We start from the raw sequence: 19492 nt of genomic DNA on the forward strand, positions 1-19492 counted from the left end.
ATATAAACAGATCTGAGGCTAGAAGATAATTAGAAGGCAGTGAAAGGACCAAGCAACGAAGAGGATATGGAAGGGTCTTATGGAGGTAGCAGCACCTGAAATGAGCCTTGAAGTAGGTGAACAGTTTTAAGAGACAAAAGGGAGGAGGGAGGGCATCGTAGGCATGGGGGGGGGGGGGGGGGAGACAGATCATGCAAAGGCCAAGAGGCTGGAGATGGAAGACTGAGTTTGGGGAATAATATGTGAGACAATTTGACTTCCACATGGAGTGCCTCAAGGGAAGTAATGGGGAAAAAGTCCAGGGGGAAAAAGAGTCTGGAAGCAGATCTTGAAGAGTAATAATGATAACTATATATACATATATATATATATATATATAAATCTATTTATCTGTATGCATATGTGTATACGCACACATGTTGCTTTAAGGTTTGCAAAGTGCTTTAAAAATATTATCTCATTTTATCTTCATAACAACCATAGGGACGATTATCCCCATTTCACAAATGAAGAAACTGAGGCACTTGAGTTACATGTTACATGAATTTCCCAGGGTCACAGAGCCAGTCAATGTCTGAAGGCACATTTGAATTGAGAACTTCCTCACCCCAGGGCCAACGCTCTCTCCATCATGCCCTCTAGCTGCCTGGCTTTACATAGGAAGACTTCGTTTTATCCTAGAAGTAATGGTGAGTCAATGCAGACATCAAAGGAGGAGAGTGACACAGTCACTGCCCTGTTTTAGGAAGATGATTTTGGTGGCTCTGTGGATTAGAAGAGTGACAGAGACCAGCAACAGGGAATCCAGTTAAGAAGCTTCTTACACCAGGGCAGCTAGATGGTGCAGTGAGTACAGCACTGGCTCTGGAGTCAGAAGGACCTGAGTTCAAATCCAGCCTTAGACACTTGACACACTTACTAGCTGTGTGACCTTGGGCAAGCCACTTAACCCCAATTGTTCTGCCTTTCTCCCTCAAAAAAAAATAGAAGCTTCTTACACCTTCACCAGGTGCTCTGATGCAGGGACACTGACTTCATGGCAGTTCCATCAACAAGACACTCCATCTCTTGGCTCCAAGCATTTTCCCTTGCTGCCCCAAGGCTGCAATAGTCTCCCTAACTTCCTTCAAGTCCCAACTACATCCCACACTCTACAGGAAACCTTCTCCAACCCCCCTTAATTTTAGTGCTTTTTCACTGTTAACTATTTCCAATTTATCCTACACACTGCTCATTGTATATACTTGTTTACACAGTATTGCTCCCATTAATTTGTGAGCTCCTAGAGGAAAGGGCCTGTCCTTTGTCTCCCTTTGTATCCCCAGAAGCTAGCACAGTGCCCAGCACATAGTGGGTACTTATTAAATGTTTCTTGATTGTTTGATTGTGGAATAGAGTAGTTGAGAAGTACAGGAAGCTTAAAGCAGGCTGAGGCTTTATGAATGGAGATAGGGGTGACATAGAAGCCACAAGACTTGGGAACTGATAGGTTATGAGCGTATATGAGAGGGAGGAATAAAAGCCAACACCTAGGCTGTAAATCTGGGTGACTGGACAGATGCTGGTGTCCTCAAAAAAAATGGGGACACTTGGAAGAGGAAGAGGCTTTGGGATATGCTACAGGGAGAAAGAGAAGGAATTCTACTTTGGACAGGTAGTGTTAGACAGGACATCCAAGTATAGATGTTCAGCAGGCAGGTGGAAATATTAGGGTTGGATGCACAGATTTCAGACACCTGTAATAAAACCCACGAGAGCTGATAAAATCACACAATTTTATAAATAAATGGACACACATATACACATACAGTGTGTATATTTTATAAATATATGTATGAGAGAGAGAGAGAGCGAGAGCGAGAGTGAGAGTGAGAGAGAGAGAGAGGGAGGGAGGGAGGGGGGTGGAGAAGAGGGGGAGGAGGACGAAAAGGAAGAAGGAAAAGGAGGAGGGGAAGAGGAGGAGGCTGCAGTGGTGGACAACTCTCATGGGACCTCAATGGTTAGGGGGTTAGCACTATGCACTACCCCTGTAAGAAGTGGTCAGTCAACATTTACTAATCAAATTGGATGTTATACAAAAACTATCAGTGGGTCCTATTGTAGTACGACAGACCAGGATTGGACCTTGTCCTGGGCAACTTGGACAACATGGACGACTTGTCTGAGATGACTTTTGTTTCCAGGAGATGGAGATTAACAGGTCAAGGAATGGTGCCACTGAGAAAGTCACAGGAAAGGGAGTATTGTGAAACCATCTTGTATTTAACCACAAAAGCACAAGTGACAAACACACAACGACTCAAACTTGGAGTCCAAGTCATGGCTGAAAAGAAGACTTGCATATGACATCACTGAGTAGTGGCCATCAGGTCTCTACTGGCAACCTTAAGCAGAAGAGAGGCCACCACCCATCCCACTGATGGAAAGCTCTAATTATTAGAATCCCTCTCTTTATGCTTGGCCTAATTAGCCATTCAGCAATGACTTCAGCAGAGGTGAAAGCAGCATTCGAGTCATGGCCAGAAAGCCTGGGACCAAGTCTGTTGGTACAGCAGAGATCAATGGATACGGAGTCACGAGGACCTAGGTTCAAATCTTGCCCGTAGACACTTACTTGCTGTGTGACTCTGGGCAAGGTATTTGACCCCTCTGTGCCTCAGTTTCCTCATCCATAAAATGAGGGGGTGGGAGCTGATGGTTTCTAAGTTTCCTTCTACCTTGGAATCTACGATTCTATAATCTCTACAGTGGGTATCTACAAGGAAAAGAATATGGAAGCAAAGGCTCTTGAGATAATGGGGCTAGAGTATCCTATAACCACATTAGAACTCGAGTTGCCAAAAAAAAAATCATTCAAATATCACATTAGCATAGGGACTGAACCTCTGATTTCCTTAACATAGTGAATTCTAGGTGAATAATACTGGTGGTCATCTTCTTGTCAACTGAGACCCTCAAAAGGGTTGCCTAAAAACACCAAAAGATGCAATGACTTGCCAGATGATGCACAGCCATGATGTGCACCAGGGAGGATTTGAGCATAGGTAGGTCTAGCTTAGAGCCCAGCTCTCTATCCACCATGACACTGTGCCTTCATTCATAAGATGGGGTTGGGTAGGGTTGGATTAGATGAGCTCTCAAGTCTCCATTAGTTCTAAAGGTCTGAGAGTAGCCTCCCAAGAGAACTGGCTTGGGGACTAGGGGACCTGAGTTCTAGTCCTTGCTCTGATTGATTCACCAAGGGACTTTGGGCAAGTCACCTCTCTGGGCTTTGGTTTCCTCATGAGCACAGTGCCCAAAGAAAGAATGATATAAAATAACCAGACAGGATAGATAGATAAACAAATACATAAGAAATAGGTGAATAAAAGAATACATAAATAAGGAATATAAAATGGTTGAATAGAAAAATAAATAAACAAATTGGTAAATAAGAGATAAGGAATATTAAATGAATGGACAGAAAGATCAATAAGCAAATAGGTAAATAATGAATATAAAATGAATGAATAGAAAGATAGATATGCTGATAGACAAACAGACAGATAGAAAAACAGATGAACTGAGAAACTCTTAGGTTTCTTTCGTTTTTGATATTTGATATCTCTGGACTCTCTTTACCTCACACTTCTCCACCGCTGGTTGCTGCCCACACTCTGAGCTGTTGCCAGCCACGATGCCAGCCCTGAGGTTCTCGCTGTCACCTGTCCCCTCTTCCATTGAATAGGTTTTGGAGTGGTTGCCGCGGCGGTGGGATGGGTTCCGGCTTTGTGCCAGGCTGAGCTGCTTACGGAGGACCCGGTTCTCCTCTTCCACCTCTCGCATGCGCACCTCCAGGCTCTCTCGCTCTCGCTGACTTGAGGCAGTGTACCGTGGACTGTGGGGCTGGGATTCAAGTGGAGACAGTGACACTGGCTTCCCATCTGCAGTTGGAAGAGACAGAGGAAGCATTAACACACACTCATACAAACACACACATATACATACAGAGGCACACACATAAGCACACATACGTACACACATACACATATGCACACACATACACATATGCACACACATACACACACAGAGGCACACATGCATGCTCTCTTCCCTTTCCTAACATCCATTAGGAACCAGCAAGGCTCATTTTATGTTCAAGTTTTAACTGAAAGCAGATGGAAACTAGTCAGAAATGAACAGAACCAGATTGAACTGGGAGCAGAGTTAAGGACAGAAGGATTTAGTAGGGTGATAAAAATTAATATGCTGTTCAGAAAAGGCAATCACCAAGCCATCTTCCCTAATCAAATCTATTGTTTTCCCTCCTCCATATATTTGGAATGTTTCAAGACAAAACGTTCCATCAAGTCAATGACCCAATTCAACATTCACACATTCTCTCTCTCTTTCTCTCTCTCTCTCACTCACTTACACACACACACACACACACACAGAGAGAGAGAGTGAGAGAGAGAGAGAAAGAGAGAGAGAGAGATCTCATTTCTTAGGGGAGTGAGTGCAATAAAGGATGGAAATATTAAAAAAATTGCACTCAACATCTAAGGTCATAGTTATCAAATAGCATTTTGATAACCAAAAAGATTCCCCTCCTTCTTCAAGGACCTGAAATACCACCTGGTGTTGCAGAAAACCTTCTTACCCTAGAGAAAGGACCTAGATTTTCCCACTTAACTACCTTTGTGACCTCAAAAAAGCCACTTACACTCATTGGACTTCAGCTTCTTCTTCTGAAAAACGGGAGGAGAGTGTGTGCTGGATGACCTCTGAGTTCCTTCCAGCTCTAAATCTGTATTGTTTATAGGAACCATTTAAACTCCCTGGCCCTCAGTTTTTCCATCTACAAAAATGAGGATCAGGAAGGGGAATGGGGGTGGGAGTGGACTAAGTGGATTCCAAGGGCCTTTCCAGCTTTAAGTTTATGATCTTGCCTTTGTGACCTTGGAGAGATCGTTTCAATTCTTTGGACCTGTTTCTTCCTTTGTCAGACAGAGGTGGGGGTGGGGGAGAGACTTAGTTCTATCCCTATGATCAGCCAAGACCTCATCCAGGAAGGCTTTCTTGATTCCTCTGCTGAAATCAATAAACTTTGGTTACATTCCACACACTATGCTTGCAATTGGAACAGAAATATAAAATTGAGACAAATCCTGCCCTCAAGGAACTTAAATTCTTCTGATGGGGATAAGAAGGGACGAATCGTTCTTTGAATGTCTACTCACTCCCTTTCTCTGATTTCTATCATCAAACAAATATTAAGAACCCACCATGTCCACGTTAGTGGGCTGGGTATTGGAGGAGACATAAAGTCTCCTGGTACCTGTCACATGTCACCTTCTATAATGGTTAGGGGGTTGGTAAATGTTTATAATTACTGTTAATAGTTATGAACTCACAAGCATACAATCCTTTAGGCAATATCTCATCTACCTAGAGAGACTATGTATTCCTTAAGGGTGGCAAATAGGGCTTCTCCATCTTTCTATTGATAATAGAACCTTGCACATGTCTTCTATAGAAATGCTAAAATTCTATAAGATTTCTTGACAGATGTGATGACATAAACTAATTTTTTCATTGATTCCAATTATCCAAAAAGAAGGTGAGCTCTTTGAGGGCAGGGACTGTTTCATTTGTCATTGTATTCCAAGCACTTGGTTCAGTGTCTGCATATTGTTGTTAAGTCATTTCTTTTAGTCTTATCCAACTCTTCATGACCTCATTTGGGATTTTCTTGGCAGAGATACTGGAATGGTTTGCCATTTGCTTCTCTACTCTTTTTATAGAAGACAAAACTGAGGCAAACAGGGTTAAGTGAATTGCCCAGGGTCACACAGCTAGTAAGTGTCTGAGGCTATATTTGAACTCAGATTTTCCTGACTCCAGGTCCACCACTTGATCCACTATACACCTACCTGTCCTTGCCTCCATATGGTAGGCAGTTAATAAATACTTGTTGAATTTAATTTATTACCATCAAATGAGTTACAAAAAAGGAGGTATATGCTCCCCAAAGGCATCATGGAGTATTTTGTCCTAAGCAGAATACACATGGAAGTGAGATTTCGTACAGGTGTTGTGGTCTCCCAGACACTTCTGTTTGTAAATGACATTGGACTGGTTGAATCAAGCCCTCCTTGATGAGATTCATAATTACTCAAGAGCCATCTGTTCAACCATTCATATAGTTTAAAACAAACAGATGACAAATGCCTACTGCCCAGATGATTACATATAGTTGGCCAAGCAGCCCACTGAGTTGGTGCCTCCATACATATGTCTTGGGCAGGAAATGCAGATGAACAAGCAATTCAGCCCAGAACTGAGTAACAAGAAACTAGGCTAAATTGCATTTGGGAAATCATGGAACATTTTCAAATACATAGGCTGCTCCCTAACACTCATAAAAAAGGCATTCTTCATCCACTTGTTTGTATTGTATGGATAGTTAGGCCAACTTTTTTTTTGAATGATTATTGATCTCATCTAGAGGCCATGCCATGTTCTGGACTTTTATGAAAATATGGAATGTATGATGTTTTTATACTTTAAATATTTATGCATATATGTATCTGTTATATACATGAATGAACAAAGATCATGTATTAAACATTTACTATGTGTCAGACACTGTACGAACACTGGAGATACAAATACAACCAAGCAAGACAGCCCTGTCGGCAAGGAGTTTATACTCTAATAAGGTAACTCACAGGAGAGGGAAGGGGACAGGAGTATGGCAGAGAATTAATATGGTGGCATGTTTCTAGACAAGATGAGTGGAAAACTCACCTATCAAAGCCCAAGTTTTCAAAGGAAGGAGTGTTACAGTAGGAGAGGGCCAGAGTGCAGACTAAATGCTTTGAGTGTATGCATTTATATACATATATTCTCTTGAATGAGCAGCTAGGTGGTTCAGTAGATAAGAATGCTGGGCCTCAAGTCAGGAAGACTCATCTTTGTGTGTTCAAATCTGGCTTTAGACACTTACTAGCTGTGTGACCCTGGGTAAGTCACCTGTTTGCTTTAGTCTCTAAAATCTGTAAAAAAAAAATGCTAGAGAAGGAAATGGTGAACCACACTAGTATCTTTGCCAAGAAAACCCAAAACAGGGTCACAAAAAGTTGGACACAATTGAACCACAATAAAGTGGCTTAAATATCCCCAAAGAGGAAAAATTAGGGGAGGGGAAAATGAACAATGTCAATGAGCCTCTTGTCCAATCCGTGGCGGTCAGTTAAAGGGACAATCTAACAGATCTCATTCATTAGGATATATATCTTTCATAGAATACAAGCTCTTTGAGGTCAGGGCTTGACATTTTTTGACTTTACATCTTGATCATGTAGCACTGTGCCTGGCACATAGTAGGCACTTAGTGGTCTCTGTCAGATTGATTGGTTGACAAATACTGAAAAAGACCAAAAATTGGGTCTAGAAATAAGTGGAAAGGAATGAGCTCCTTGAGGGCAGGGATTGTTTTCTGCCTTTCTTCATTGCTGCTGTTGTTTGTCCTTCACTTTCGAAGAGGACCAATGATATCATGGGTGACGTCTTGTCTTTTGAGTATATCCCCACCGCTTAGCACAGCGCCTGACAGTAAGCACTTAACAAATACTTGGTTGTTGACTTGACTTGCGTCCATTGGTTCGCCTACAGGAAACTAGAATGACCTCTAACAATGCCAAACTTTCCTTGGAAACCAAAGGTCATCATCTAGATACCACGATACTCCTGGTCTCATTGTATGGCCGTGACTCATGGAGCAGAATAGTCTCCAAAGAATTTAACATGATGATTGCTTGAAGACCAAATGGTTAAATAAGGCAATGTGATGAAGAATCAAAGGAAGAGACACCACTGAAGAAAGTGGTTAACACACACTAGTGCTGCTTCTCCAGGGCTTACTCCCTTTGCCCTTCCCCCAGCATCTAGCCCAAGGGCTTTCACACATTCCAAGTTAATGAGTGTCTCCTGAATGCCAAACCATTGAAAGGAAGCCACACAGGCCCAGAAGTGACATAAAACTGCAATTTCACTCAGTTCTTACAGAAGGGGACGACCCAGCCTTCATCTGTAGTTGACATTTCCTACGTGGTTTCAAACATAAACACACCTCGCTAGAGTTTTCTATTCTTCTACCCTCCTGGCAAAGAATGCTCCTCCTTCCTGGACTCACAATTTTCTTGCTTCGTGCATGGCCCCATACTGGGCTGCCAAACTGTCCAAGGAGAATCTCCCTGGGGCTCACAAAGCTTCATGAACAAAGGCGGCAATAAATCCCACACTGAAGGTTTCACCTTCTGCTACCAGACTGCGTGGGCCTATCTTCTGAGCTTCTGATCTATCTTTGGGCCTTAAAAGTCAGCCTCTATTTTTCTCTTAATAAACTTGGGGTTAAATGCTGAAGCTCCTGGTCCTCACCTATCAAAGCAACAGACAGGAGTTACTGAATCCCATTGCTTGGGGACCATAAATCAGAGAATACAGCCAGGGAAGCTATAGGACATGATGAATCTGTAGGCTATGTGTATGTTGTCTCATGACAAGCAAATCAGAGGCTGTTTCTCTGGGTTTCAGCCACTCAATACACAACAAAACCATCCTATTTCCAGAAAGAGGTAAAAATAGGATATACCTGTCTTAGGAAGGTAGGTGGCATAGGAGATAGAGTGCCAGGTTTGGAGCCAGGAGGAAAGACTTGGCTTCAAATCATACACTTACTAGCTGCAAGTCACTTAACCACTCTGTTTCCTCATCTTTAAAATGGAGATAAAACTAGGACTTAGTGATGGTTGGAGTGAAAGTTACTGTAGGTACCCAGCATCACCAAGGATATCCTCAGAAGTTATGATGAGGACTGGGTTTCCCAAACAGTATCAGTAGCTCTGAAAATTAAGTCAGAGGGTGTGAACTTCATAAAGGTAAGGAGAAGAAGAGGAAGTGGAGGAGGAGAAGGAAGAAGAGGAAAGAGAAAGAAGCATATGAAAACAAGAAGAGGAAAAAGAGGAAGGAAGAAGGAGAGGAAGGAGAAAAAAGTGGAAGGAGAAAGAAGATGAGGACAATAACAGTAACAAAATCACCTTTATTTGCCTCAGTTTCTTCATCTGTAAAATAGGGCTAATAATAGCACCTACCTTCTAGGATTGTTGTGAGAATCGAGTGAGATAATACATGTAAAGTACTGAGCACGGTGCCTGGCACATAGTAGGGGTTTAACAAATGTTTATTCTGTTCTCTTCTGGATTTTGAATATATCTCACCACTAAGACGAAAAGGTTGGGTTGAACTTCTTTCACAAAATAATTTTTATAGATATTTTTTGTTTTTACACCACTTCTATTTCCTGCTGAAATGCTCTTCTCAGCCCACCCCAGCCTCCACAAAGAAGAAGGGGAAGGGCCTTCTCATAACTCTTCTTTAGAACCAGATTCACTCACAATTATTTTATAGCATTGCGTAGAATGACTTCTAAGGTTCTGTCCACATCCAGCATATGAAAAAACATGAGATGCTCAAATTTAGAGACATCTCCACTCCAAATGGTAGAGTCTTCCAAACTCATATTGGTTTGATCAGCTATAATCGGACACATTATACCTTGATTCCAACACAGTGATGTCATTTTGGTCCTCTCTGAGAAAGAAGGACAACAGCCAAGCATATGATGAGTCTACGAAGTCTGGAATATAAGTGGCGGCCACCTCTTTCCATTTCTCCCCAGGCCACCTCATTACCTCTCATGGCATAGTGCTTTCCACTTGGAAACATAGAGTCTATTTATAACCAAAGGCATGTTCCTGGCACCCACCGATCCATGGTTCACCCACTTGAAGTTTAAAATGTCAAACAAGACATTATTCAAATCCTCAGGTGACAACACTCTCCCTTTTTCCCCAATGACACACACATACAAAAACACCACCACAAATATGAAGTTATTGTCAGATTCCAAGCTCTGAAACCACTTCAGATGAATGTTCAGAATTAAGAATCAAAACATCTTATAGTTCCAAACAAAAAGGGTAAATTGGAAATCAGCCTCTGTACAGTCAAGTGACAGAGATGAGGGACTTGTCATCCAAAACTAAATGCGGATCTGAATCAATTCATGCTCATTTGAATATCTCTGGATCTTTGAGGAATTAGAATCCTCTGGGACACAGACATTGAAAATGAATAGAACAAATCTCGAGGAGACAAAGTCTGGGGAACTAAGAGTTCTCTGCACTATCTCAAAGGGTGTTAAGGATGACAGGGTCTTCAAAAAGCCAATTCCCACCTGGGTGGGAGAAATCTGAATTCTGAGATGAGTTAAACCAGAAAGCCAGGCCAGGTGGATATCATCAGGGGCCCTGGAGAGTAGAAATCTAAGAGATGAGGAAAAGCAGGGAAACTTATTTCAGGAAGAAGGGTTCAGGCCAAGACGAGGAGGCAAGAGGAAAGGAGTGGTCATGTTACGATCCATTTTCTCCTGGTCAACCTATATCCCCAATGCTGAGGTCTTTTCATGGTTGACATATCTATTTCCCCAGCCCTGAACTTTATGGACTGGTCATCAAGATCAGGTCATGGGAAGGATCTGTCATTCTCCCCAGCACTCAGAAGATGTGCCTCCTCCTGCCGCCTTGCCATTCAACCAACATAGACTAGCATGCTAAGATCTGGGGTTACAAAGAAAGTCAAATACAGTCTGTGTCCACACATTCTAATGGAAGAGATGACAGGGGAATAACTAGGTACATACATGATATAAACAGAACAGATGGAAAAATCAGGAAGACCTGAATTCAAATCTGGCTTCAGACACTTACTACTGCATGACCCTGGGCAAGTCACTTCTTCCTGTTTGCCTCCATTTCCTCATCTGTAAAATCAGTTGGAGAAGGAATTGGCAAAACACTCCAGTATCTTTGTCAAGGGACAGTATGGTCCACAGAGTCATGAAGAATCAGACGTGAATGAACTACTGAACAACAATATCTCAGTGTGGAATATGCACATTATCTGGAAGATACTGCTCCCTACCCCACCTCCTGTCCAAGTCTGGAGTGGACTAGAAGTCATGATCAAGTGTTGAATGACCATTGGTCAGGGCTGTTGCAGAGAGGATTCCTGTCCAGTTCTATTCTCAGATGAAGACAAGAATAATATCCCCTCTATCCACCACTACCACCCCATCTGCCTCCTCCTCTTCCTCCTTTTCTCCCACTCCCATTGCAGAGGTCTCAGACTGCAAGGAAAGGAATAGAACATCTTCTTTAGAAGAAGTTTGGGAAAGATAGTTCCAAGGGCTGAATGGAGCAGCTGCCTTCCCTTCTAACAGTTATGGTAGGTCAGGCTAAATTAGAATTTTAGAATTACATCATGCTCTTTCTTCCTCTTCTAAAAAAAAAGAAAGAAAGAAAAAGTACTTAATTTTGAGATTGTTTTCTGTGCTTGACAGACTTAGTCCTGTCACAAAAGGGAATAAAAGACAGAGTGCATGAAATCAACAAATAAGGTAATATACTAAGAAAATATTCTTGGTGCATGATATCAAGAATGCCATGTGACTTTCTTAGAAAGTAAGTCACTTAAAGTTACTGGACCTCAGTTTCCTCACTGGTAAAATGAGGAGTTTGTACAAGGCCACAGAAGCCCTTCCAGTATGATCCAATGACTTCTCTTGAACTCATTTCTTCATCTAAGAAATGGCAGGGGATGGGGGAAGAATGGAAAGGAATTACAGTACATAGCCTTTGAGATTATTCCACACCTAAATATGTGATTCTATGAGTTCATAGGCCTCAGTTTACCCATCTGTTATGTCAGTGAACTCCATGATGTCTGAGTCAGTTCTCAATTTATGCTCCTATGACAACAATCACAATGAAGGTGGCCATTAGTCACTCACCCTCCCACTAATTCCTTCAAGGGGATATTCCTGAAGACTTGCAGGCTCTGTTTAAGAAAAGAGGTTTTCTCTGTATGTCATAGACTCTTCTGGCAGTCTGGTAAAGTCTACGGGATCTTTCTCAGAAAAACAATATATTTTTAAGTGCCTAACTTACACAGGATTATAAAGGAAAGCACTTATATTGAAATGCAGGATTTTTTAAAATAAAATCACAGACCTCAGTTTGAGAACTCCTGATTTAAGAGACCTTTGAAATTTGCCACATGATTTCTCCTTCACTCATTCGATAAATACTTCATTTTCTTTCCTGGATCCTCATATGTCTCCTACTTCCCACATGTGGGTGTACTGTAGACCTCTAATCTAGGTGCACTTCTTCTCTCTCTCTCTCTTTTCTCTCTTAGTGATCTCATCTTTTCCCAGAGGTCTAATTACCTCCTCTTGGCAGATGTGTCCCTTATCTTTAGATTTAAACCTAATCTCTTCTCCATCTTTGTGTCCAAGGTTTTGTCTGACTTCACAGCTTTCCTCCCTTGAATAAAATATAATGAGATTATTAGATTATGATAATAATTAGCAAAAAGCAGGATAGGATCAGGAAGGAGAGATCACTTCAGGTTGGGGGGGCATTTGGCAGAATCGAGGAAGGCTTCATGGTGGAAGCCTGGGTATGACATCAGGTGGAGGCAGAGGGAAGAGATCATTCCAGCCTAAGGAATGATGAAAGGAAAATCAGACTGGACTAAAAGGGAGATGCCTCCAGGAGGTCATGAGCCAGTCTTTCGTGACTGCAGCCAAGAGTTGGCTAGTTTCTGGTCTTGTTTTATCAGATGGTGGCCTAAAAACCTCTAATTTCATCTCCATCTGTCTCAAATTAATAATGTGAATACAGTTCTAACCAGCCAGCTCACTGCCTTTCAGTGGCAGCATCAGGAATGAATATTTGATTTGATGAGCTCGTCAAACTGTCACGTCCCTCTGGTGTTGCTCTTTTCTACTGCTGTAGATATGATCCAAGATAATGCCCCAGTCCATTCTCTGGCTCAGTCTACTCAGGGATGTCATGTGTATGTAGACCCTTGCTGGGATTCATCCAGGGGAATTCTAGCCCTGGTGGGTGGGATGGCTTAAATTGTTAGCCTGGAGGAAGAGGGAAGTGGAGAAGGGAAGGGAATGGAGGCTAATTCTTAAATGAATGAATGAATGAGTGGGTATTAATTAAACATTTATTATATCTTAAAACTGTGCTAAGTGCTAGGGATATAATTATTTAAAAAAAGCATCAGATTTTCTGCCCTCAAGGAGCTTATGTTCTAAAACAGAAAATAACATATATGGAGGCATTATGGCTGATGATGACTTGATCAGAGAAATCACAGGGATGGTGCATGGAGCCATGGGGTAATTGGTTGGCCTGTTACTTCTAGGAATGCTAATATTAATTGGATTATTATTCAAAGATCAAGATATGTGTATTTGTCTGTGTACGTGAGATCATGCACATATGTCTTTGTGTGCAGGGTTCCAAACAGGAGTGTGGTGGATGGCCTGAGAAAAGCATGGGTGGGTGGGGTCTTAAGCAAGCTAGATAAGGGAAATTCTCATCAATCAGCAGCACAGAGCCCAAGGGCAGGACATGAAGAATATGAGAGATATGCAGTAAAGCCATATGGTAGGAGAGGAAGAAAGTGGGGTGCTGGGGGGTGGAAATAGGGTTGGGTAGATATGGTAAACTCTCATCCATTTCAATGATAAAAAGATGACTGGATTGGATCCATAATAAGAAACCATGGTTCACATCCCATCTCTGACACATGCTATGTATATGGCACCTCACGATCCTTTTTTCTTTATTTGTAAAAGGAAGGAGTTGGGCCTGCAGAGTCCCTGAGAGCCTAGATCTCTATGATCACAAAAAGCCTTTCTACATGTGAATGTTTTTGCTCTTAGCAATGGCCAAAGAACAAATGGAATGGATGACTAGCTCCCAGAAATGGGGAGTCAGGTTTTGTTAAAGGCAAAACTTTTAGGGAATGTTGCTCTGGATCTCTTAAAAATAGTCCTTTTCAGTAAACTGCCAAGTCACTTAAATGAATGTTAACATTCTCACTCTGATACTAAATTAAAAAGAACTGGTGGCAAGTAAAGATCACTGCTCTCCTCTCTTTTCTTATCTCCTCTTTTTCTTATGGATATTCCCAACTGCCACTTTCCCAAGTAGACTAAAGAGATTGTATAACATGCTAATCCTTGTGCATGATGAGTTTGTGTATATACACACACACGTGTGTGTATGTGTGTGTAATATTCGCGCCATCCAACTCAGAGGGTCACTGGGAAGACTAAACGAGAGAATATTTATAAAGTATTTTGTAAATCTTCTGGTTCTGCAGGGTGTATAGCCAAGTGTCATCATGGCCTCAAAGTGAAGATGATTTTTCTAAGCCTATGCAAGTAGAACACAAGTTCTGAAACAGCCCACTGAGCTGGAGGGGCTGAGCTCATGGGACTGAAGAGGAATAACATGGTCTGGGGACCAGCCTAGCTAACTTGAGACTTGCTCATCACCAGACTGACCAAAAGGGGATGAATTTCTGAAACTTTAAAGGTCATGAATGTCGTCTATGAAGACACAGTAGGGTGGGCCAGTGTTCATGGAAGGTCCCTTCACATGAAATAAATTGCAGACTGCTGAAGTATTGGCGTGTACACACACACACACACACACACACACACACACACACACACATTTCAATAGAGCCATAAACTTATTGATGTTGGTGCTTCCTCCTCCATGATAGAGAGAAATCTTTCCATGTCTTCTCATCTTTTGCAATCCTAGTTCATGTCTTTCTGCATGTATGTGTGTATACAAACGTACATACAAACTACACTTGCTCTCTGTCCTTCATTTTTGAACAACAGTGGCATCATGGGGTAATGTCTTGACTTGCACGTGACTTGGATTTAAGTGAGGCAGAGTTGCACGGTCTTCAGCCTCACTCTTTCTTCTGGAATGCTTGGAGTCCAGTGACAAGACAAAAGTCGAGATAACTGGCGATGGTCTGGGATGCAGTGGACAACCTTGGCATCTTCGATGTCTTACCAAGCTCTAAGTGCTCCACAGCACCTGCTTCAGCTATCTTCATGGCCACTGGAACATATTGTTCTCATCCACCCATTCTACTGGGAGGTCTTCACATTCTTGGGGTAGATAGTCCCTTAACTCACTAACAGGTTCGAAGTCTGTCGTCTACCCTCAACCTGATTTAGCACATCTACCAAGATGGTTTTACTGGAGTGTGGCTGCTGCACATGCTACAGCCTTTTAGAGCCACAGGTAATAAGTGGGTGAGAGGTGGACACCAAGGGTAGGTGAGCAGCCCTGAAAAGGGCTCAGTGATTCCTTATACCAGAAGAGCTAGTCTTCCCTGAACATCCCATACACCCCACAAACATAGTGATTTTTTAAATTAACATATAGATTAAAAAAGATGTGATCTCTTCAATGTGGGTACTTCTTCTAATAAAGCAGGGCTCAACTTATTCATACCTATACATCCTATGTGACTCCTATAAATCATCCCTGGAGAAGAGGGGGAGAAGCACTTACTACTTCTCTGACCTTGGTTTAGATGGCTATTGAGGTCCCTACAATTCTAGATCTATGATCACATGAATCCTCCTGGACCTCTGGTTCCTTTGCTATAAAACGAAGGGGTTGAAGTAGGGGGCCTCTGCTTTCCCTTCCATTACTGTACATCTGTAGACCCTATGATCCTTCGATGACTCAACCATCATCATGTAGGTATTGAGTTCCGTGGACTGTTACGTGAATACCAACAGAGCACGTGGACTTTCCATTAACCATTTCTCTCTTTCTTCCTAGGGGATCACCCCGTTTTTCTCCATTCATGCATTTCTTTGAAGACATCCTTTGTACCACTCAAACAACCCAGTGATCTGTGCTCACCTTGATGTGGGTTTCCCTCTGGTGATTCCGATCTCGCCTGTCCAAGCATTCCCTTCCAGGGTAACTCTTGTCCATGTTCTCTCCTAAGGTCCCCACAGGGACTCTGCTCAATGAGCCCTTGCATGATTCGTAATACAAATAATTCTTTATTCATGAGGTGTTACAACCTGCTCTTGTTTACTACATCCCTCTCCGTGTCCCACTGTATGGTCATCAAGTTCAGTTCTTCAGACATCATGGTATTCCATGACTCATGGCAGCACAGAGCTGGATTCAAATCCCAGCTGAAACCATTACCAGCTGTATGACCCCAAGGAAAGGCACTCAACCTCACTGGGTCTCAGTTTCCTCATTTGTAAAATGAAGGAGGGAGACATATTCAATGAGCTCTAATGTCCCTTCCAATTCTAAACATGATCCTATCTCTAACCCTAAACATTTGAAGAGCACTGCTCTTAAAACAACAACCAAAAAATCCCCAAACTACACAAACAAAAAAGGGGGAAAAACCTGGCCTTTGTTGCAAGGAAACTCTTCAGGATAATTAAATCATATACACATGTTCAAATTCTCCAATATATTCATGATCAATCATAGGGATCACAAATGTGAGAGTCCTTTCAACAATACTGATCATAGCTCACTCACGTCCAACTGTCCTGTGTGACCCTGATAAATCCACTGCCAAAGGAGTGGGCTGCCCAGTACGCAATGTCCCAAATACCATCAAACCCTCTTTCTTCCTCCTGTTCAATTCTGGGCCCAATTCACAATCCATGTGAGATATCCTGAGAGTTGGACTCTGTAGACTGTATAGACATATTATATAGACATCAGCATTTTATGCAGCCTGGTTCAGTCAAAATACCATTGAACTTGTAGACAAGACACTTGGGGGAAAAGCACAACCTGACCAAATGTGGGCTGTGCTAGGTCCTTAACCTCAGAGCCTCAGTTTCCCCAAATGTAAAATGAGAGTGTTGGATTAGATGATTTTCAGGGTCTCTTGCAGTTCTTCATCGATGATCCTAGCAACCCAAATGCTTCAAATTTCTAAGCTACTTTTCTTGCATGTGAAATGAGGACAAATTGCTTCACAACTGCATGCTATTAGTGAAGGTGGAGGGTTGGGGTGGGGGTGGGGGTGGATCTGGGATTTCATTCAAGCAGGGAAGTCTCCAGAAAGAAAATCCCCTCTACCATTACCGATCAGTAACTATTCTGTAATTTCCAGTTATGAAGGGACAGTGGGTGGTTAAGTGATTTACTCAGGGACATACAACCAGTACTGGCCAGCTCTCTATTGGAGTAGATAGCTGACATTTATATAGCACTTACTAGATCCCAGCCATGGTGCCAAGTACTTTACAATTCTTATCCTATTTGAGCTTCACAACAATTCTGGGAGATGGGTGCTATTACTATCTTCATTTTACAGATGAGGAAACTGAGGCAAGCAGAGGTTAAGTGCCTGGGGTCACATAAGTAGTCAGCATCCGAGGCCACATTTGAATTCAGGTACCTGCAGTAATGTACTGCTTGTCATGACGTATGTATGTACATATGTATGCATGTATGTACATGTATGTTTAGGTATATGTGTGTACATGTATGTATATATGCATGTATGTGTGTGTTTGTTTTATCTATACATATACACATATATGTATATGTACATATATATGATACACACACAAATACCATAAAATAGATTCTATTATACCTATACCGAGGAAAGCCTCCAGCATTTTGAATTTGGTAAACCTACAGGTTTACATAGATCAGGGTCAAGGAAAACAGCTTAACATGGGTGGGCTGCTATCTGCATTGCTGGAAGGAAATCCTACATCCATAGGATGGATCATAGATATAATGGAGTATCTGAGCAGGCATACTAATAAATGACTCTGGTACAATATATCCATACTCTAAATATAACATGTGCACACATATTTATGTACACTTACTCACTTCCTCCCTGAAGTTCTGCTTGGTCTGAATTCCAGGGAACAAGATGCCCCCTCCAGGATAAGTTGAGCACCAGAAATCTCCTATCATGGGGTTCAACTCAACCTTAGCTATTCATCACCTTCTGACTCCCTCAGTGGCCTCTCCTCTTTGACTGCAGGGCTGCAGGATAGAGCCCTAAACTCCACCCAAAGCTTCTTCACAAAGGGCTGGATAGGGCCTCTGGGGCTCATTTGCTTTACATCAGAAACTCAGCTTGGTCTGGATACCATGGAACAAGATGGTCCTGAGCCCGGTACTCCCTGATGTCCTCCTCCCTCCCCCTGCTTTCCAGCTTCCTTCTTTATATTGGCTTCCTTCATTAGACTGTAAGCTCCTTGAGGGCAGGAACTTTCTATTTTCTTATTTGAATCTCCAATGCATAGCACAGTGCCTAGCACACAGTAGTCACTTAATAAACATCTGTTACATTTAATCGACCATGTAGACATAAATGTACACATATATACACACATACATATGCTCATACATACATACATATATACACATATGTGTATATGTGTCTTGTGTGTTAATGACTAGCATCTTCCTCTCCAACCTCTTCCCCTTCATCTAGTATCATTCAGATTAAGAACAAAACAAACAAAACTCACTTCACATTGAGAAATCCTGGGTTCAAATCTCAGCTCTGTCAATTAGTATCTGGATCAAATCACTGAAATTCTCCAAGCCTCAGTTCCCTCAACCATAGGATTAGGTAGTCAGTCTATGGCTTCTGAGGATCTTCACAGCTCTAACTCCATAATCCTACAATTCTCTTGATAGCAGAAGTGGTAAAAAAAAATTAAGTTTTCTCAGGACAGGTATTGGGCAAAATGGAAAATGTGATGGGAAGCTCAGTCAGGCAGGGATAATATCCTGTTGGGAGCGGAGCTGGGCGAAGATAACCTGCTGTTGATAGCAGGAGAGAAGCTTGGCTAAAATAATGTGTTAATATCTATTCAGCACAATAACCACTTCCCCCCCTCCTCTTGACAAGATTGTCACTTTCCTCTAAGGCATACTCCTGGGAAGATGTTGATTTTTGTGGAAGGTCCTTCAGACAAGGATGAGGAAGAAGACAAAGAACGCTCTCTCTCTCTAGCTAAGTAGTGCTCAGATTTCCTCCATCAGGCTGGGACCAAAGATGGAAGGGTAGAGCCAAGACAGAAGAATAAATAATGGAAGGAAAGTCTGAATCGACTTAGACTTCTGACACATCAAATTCAAATGGGATGTAGTTTTGTGTCCATGCTGTTCCAGGAGTACAGAGAAGCTCCTTAGAGGTAGGGGCTGATTCTTTTTTCTTTTGGCAGGGGGTATCCCCAGTGCCTAACTCAGTGTTTGGCACAGAGAGGACACTGAATAATGCTTTATGAATTTAACTACATTTTTTGGGGAACTTTTGGAAATCCCAGTTCATTGGATATACTTGCCATGTATTTTTAGAAGGTAGTCTGGTGTGCTGGGAAAATAAAATAAAAACAAAAGCCTTAGATTTAGAAGCAAAAAAACTCAACTCCTGGCTATGCATCTTACTTTCTATGCCAGCCAGGGCAAGTAGTTTCCCTCTCTGATCCTCAGTTTCCCTATCTGTAAAAATGGAAGCATTA

General features: G+C 42.0%; 1 protein-coding gene across 1 annotated transcript in view; it reads right to left on the reverse strand.

The window, feature by feature from the left end:
- The window catches only part of LARGE1 (LARGE xylosyl- and glucuronyltransferase 1), a 612831-nt gene that overhangs the window by 318974 nt on the left and 274365 nt on the right, over positions 1 to 19492 (reverse strand). The window contains exon 3 of the mRNA XM_036759140.1: positions 3622 to 3923. Coding sequence (XP_036615035.1) covers positions 3622 to 3923 — 302 coding nt within the window. The remainder of the gene's footprint in view (positions 1 to 3621; positions 3924 to 19492) is intronic.

This window comes from Trichosurus vulpecula, chromosome 5 (genome assembly GCF_011100635.1).
Source record: "Trichosurus vulpecula isolate mTriVul1 chromosome 5, mTriVul1.pri, whole genome shotgun sequence".
In the NCBI taxonomy this organism is placed as follows: Eukaryota; Metazoa; Chordata; class Mammalia; order Diprotodontia; family Phalangeridae; genus Trichosurus; species Trichosurus vulpecula.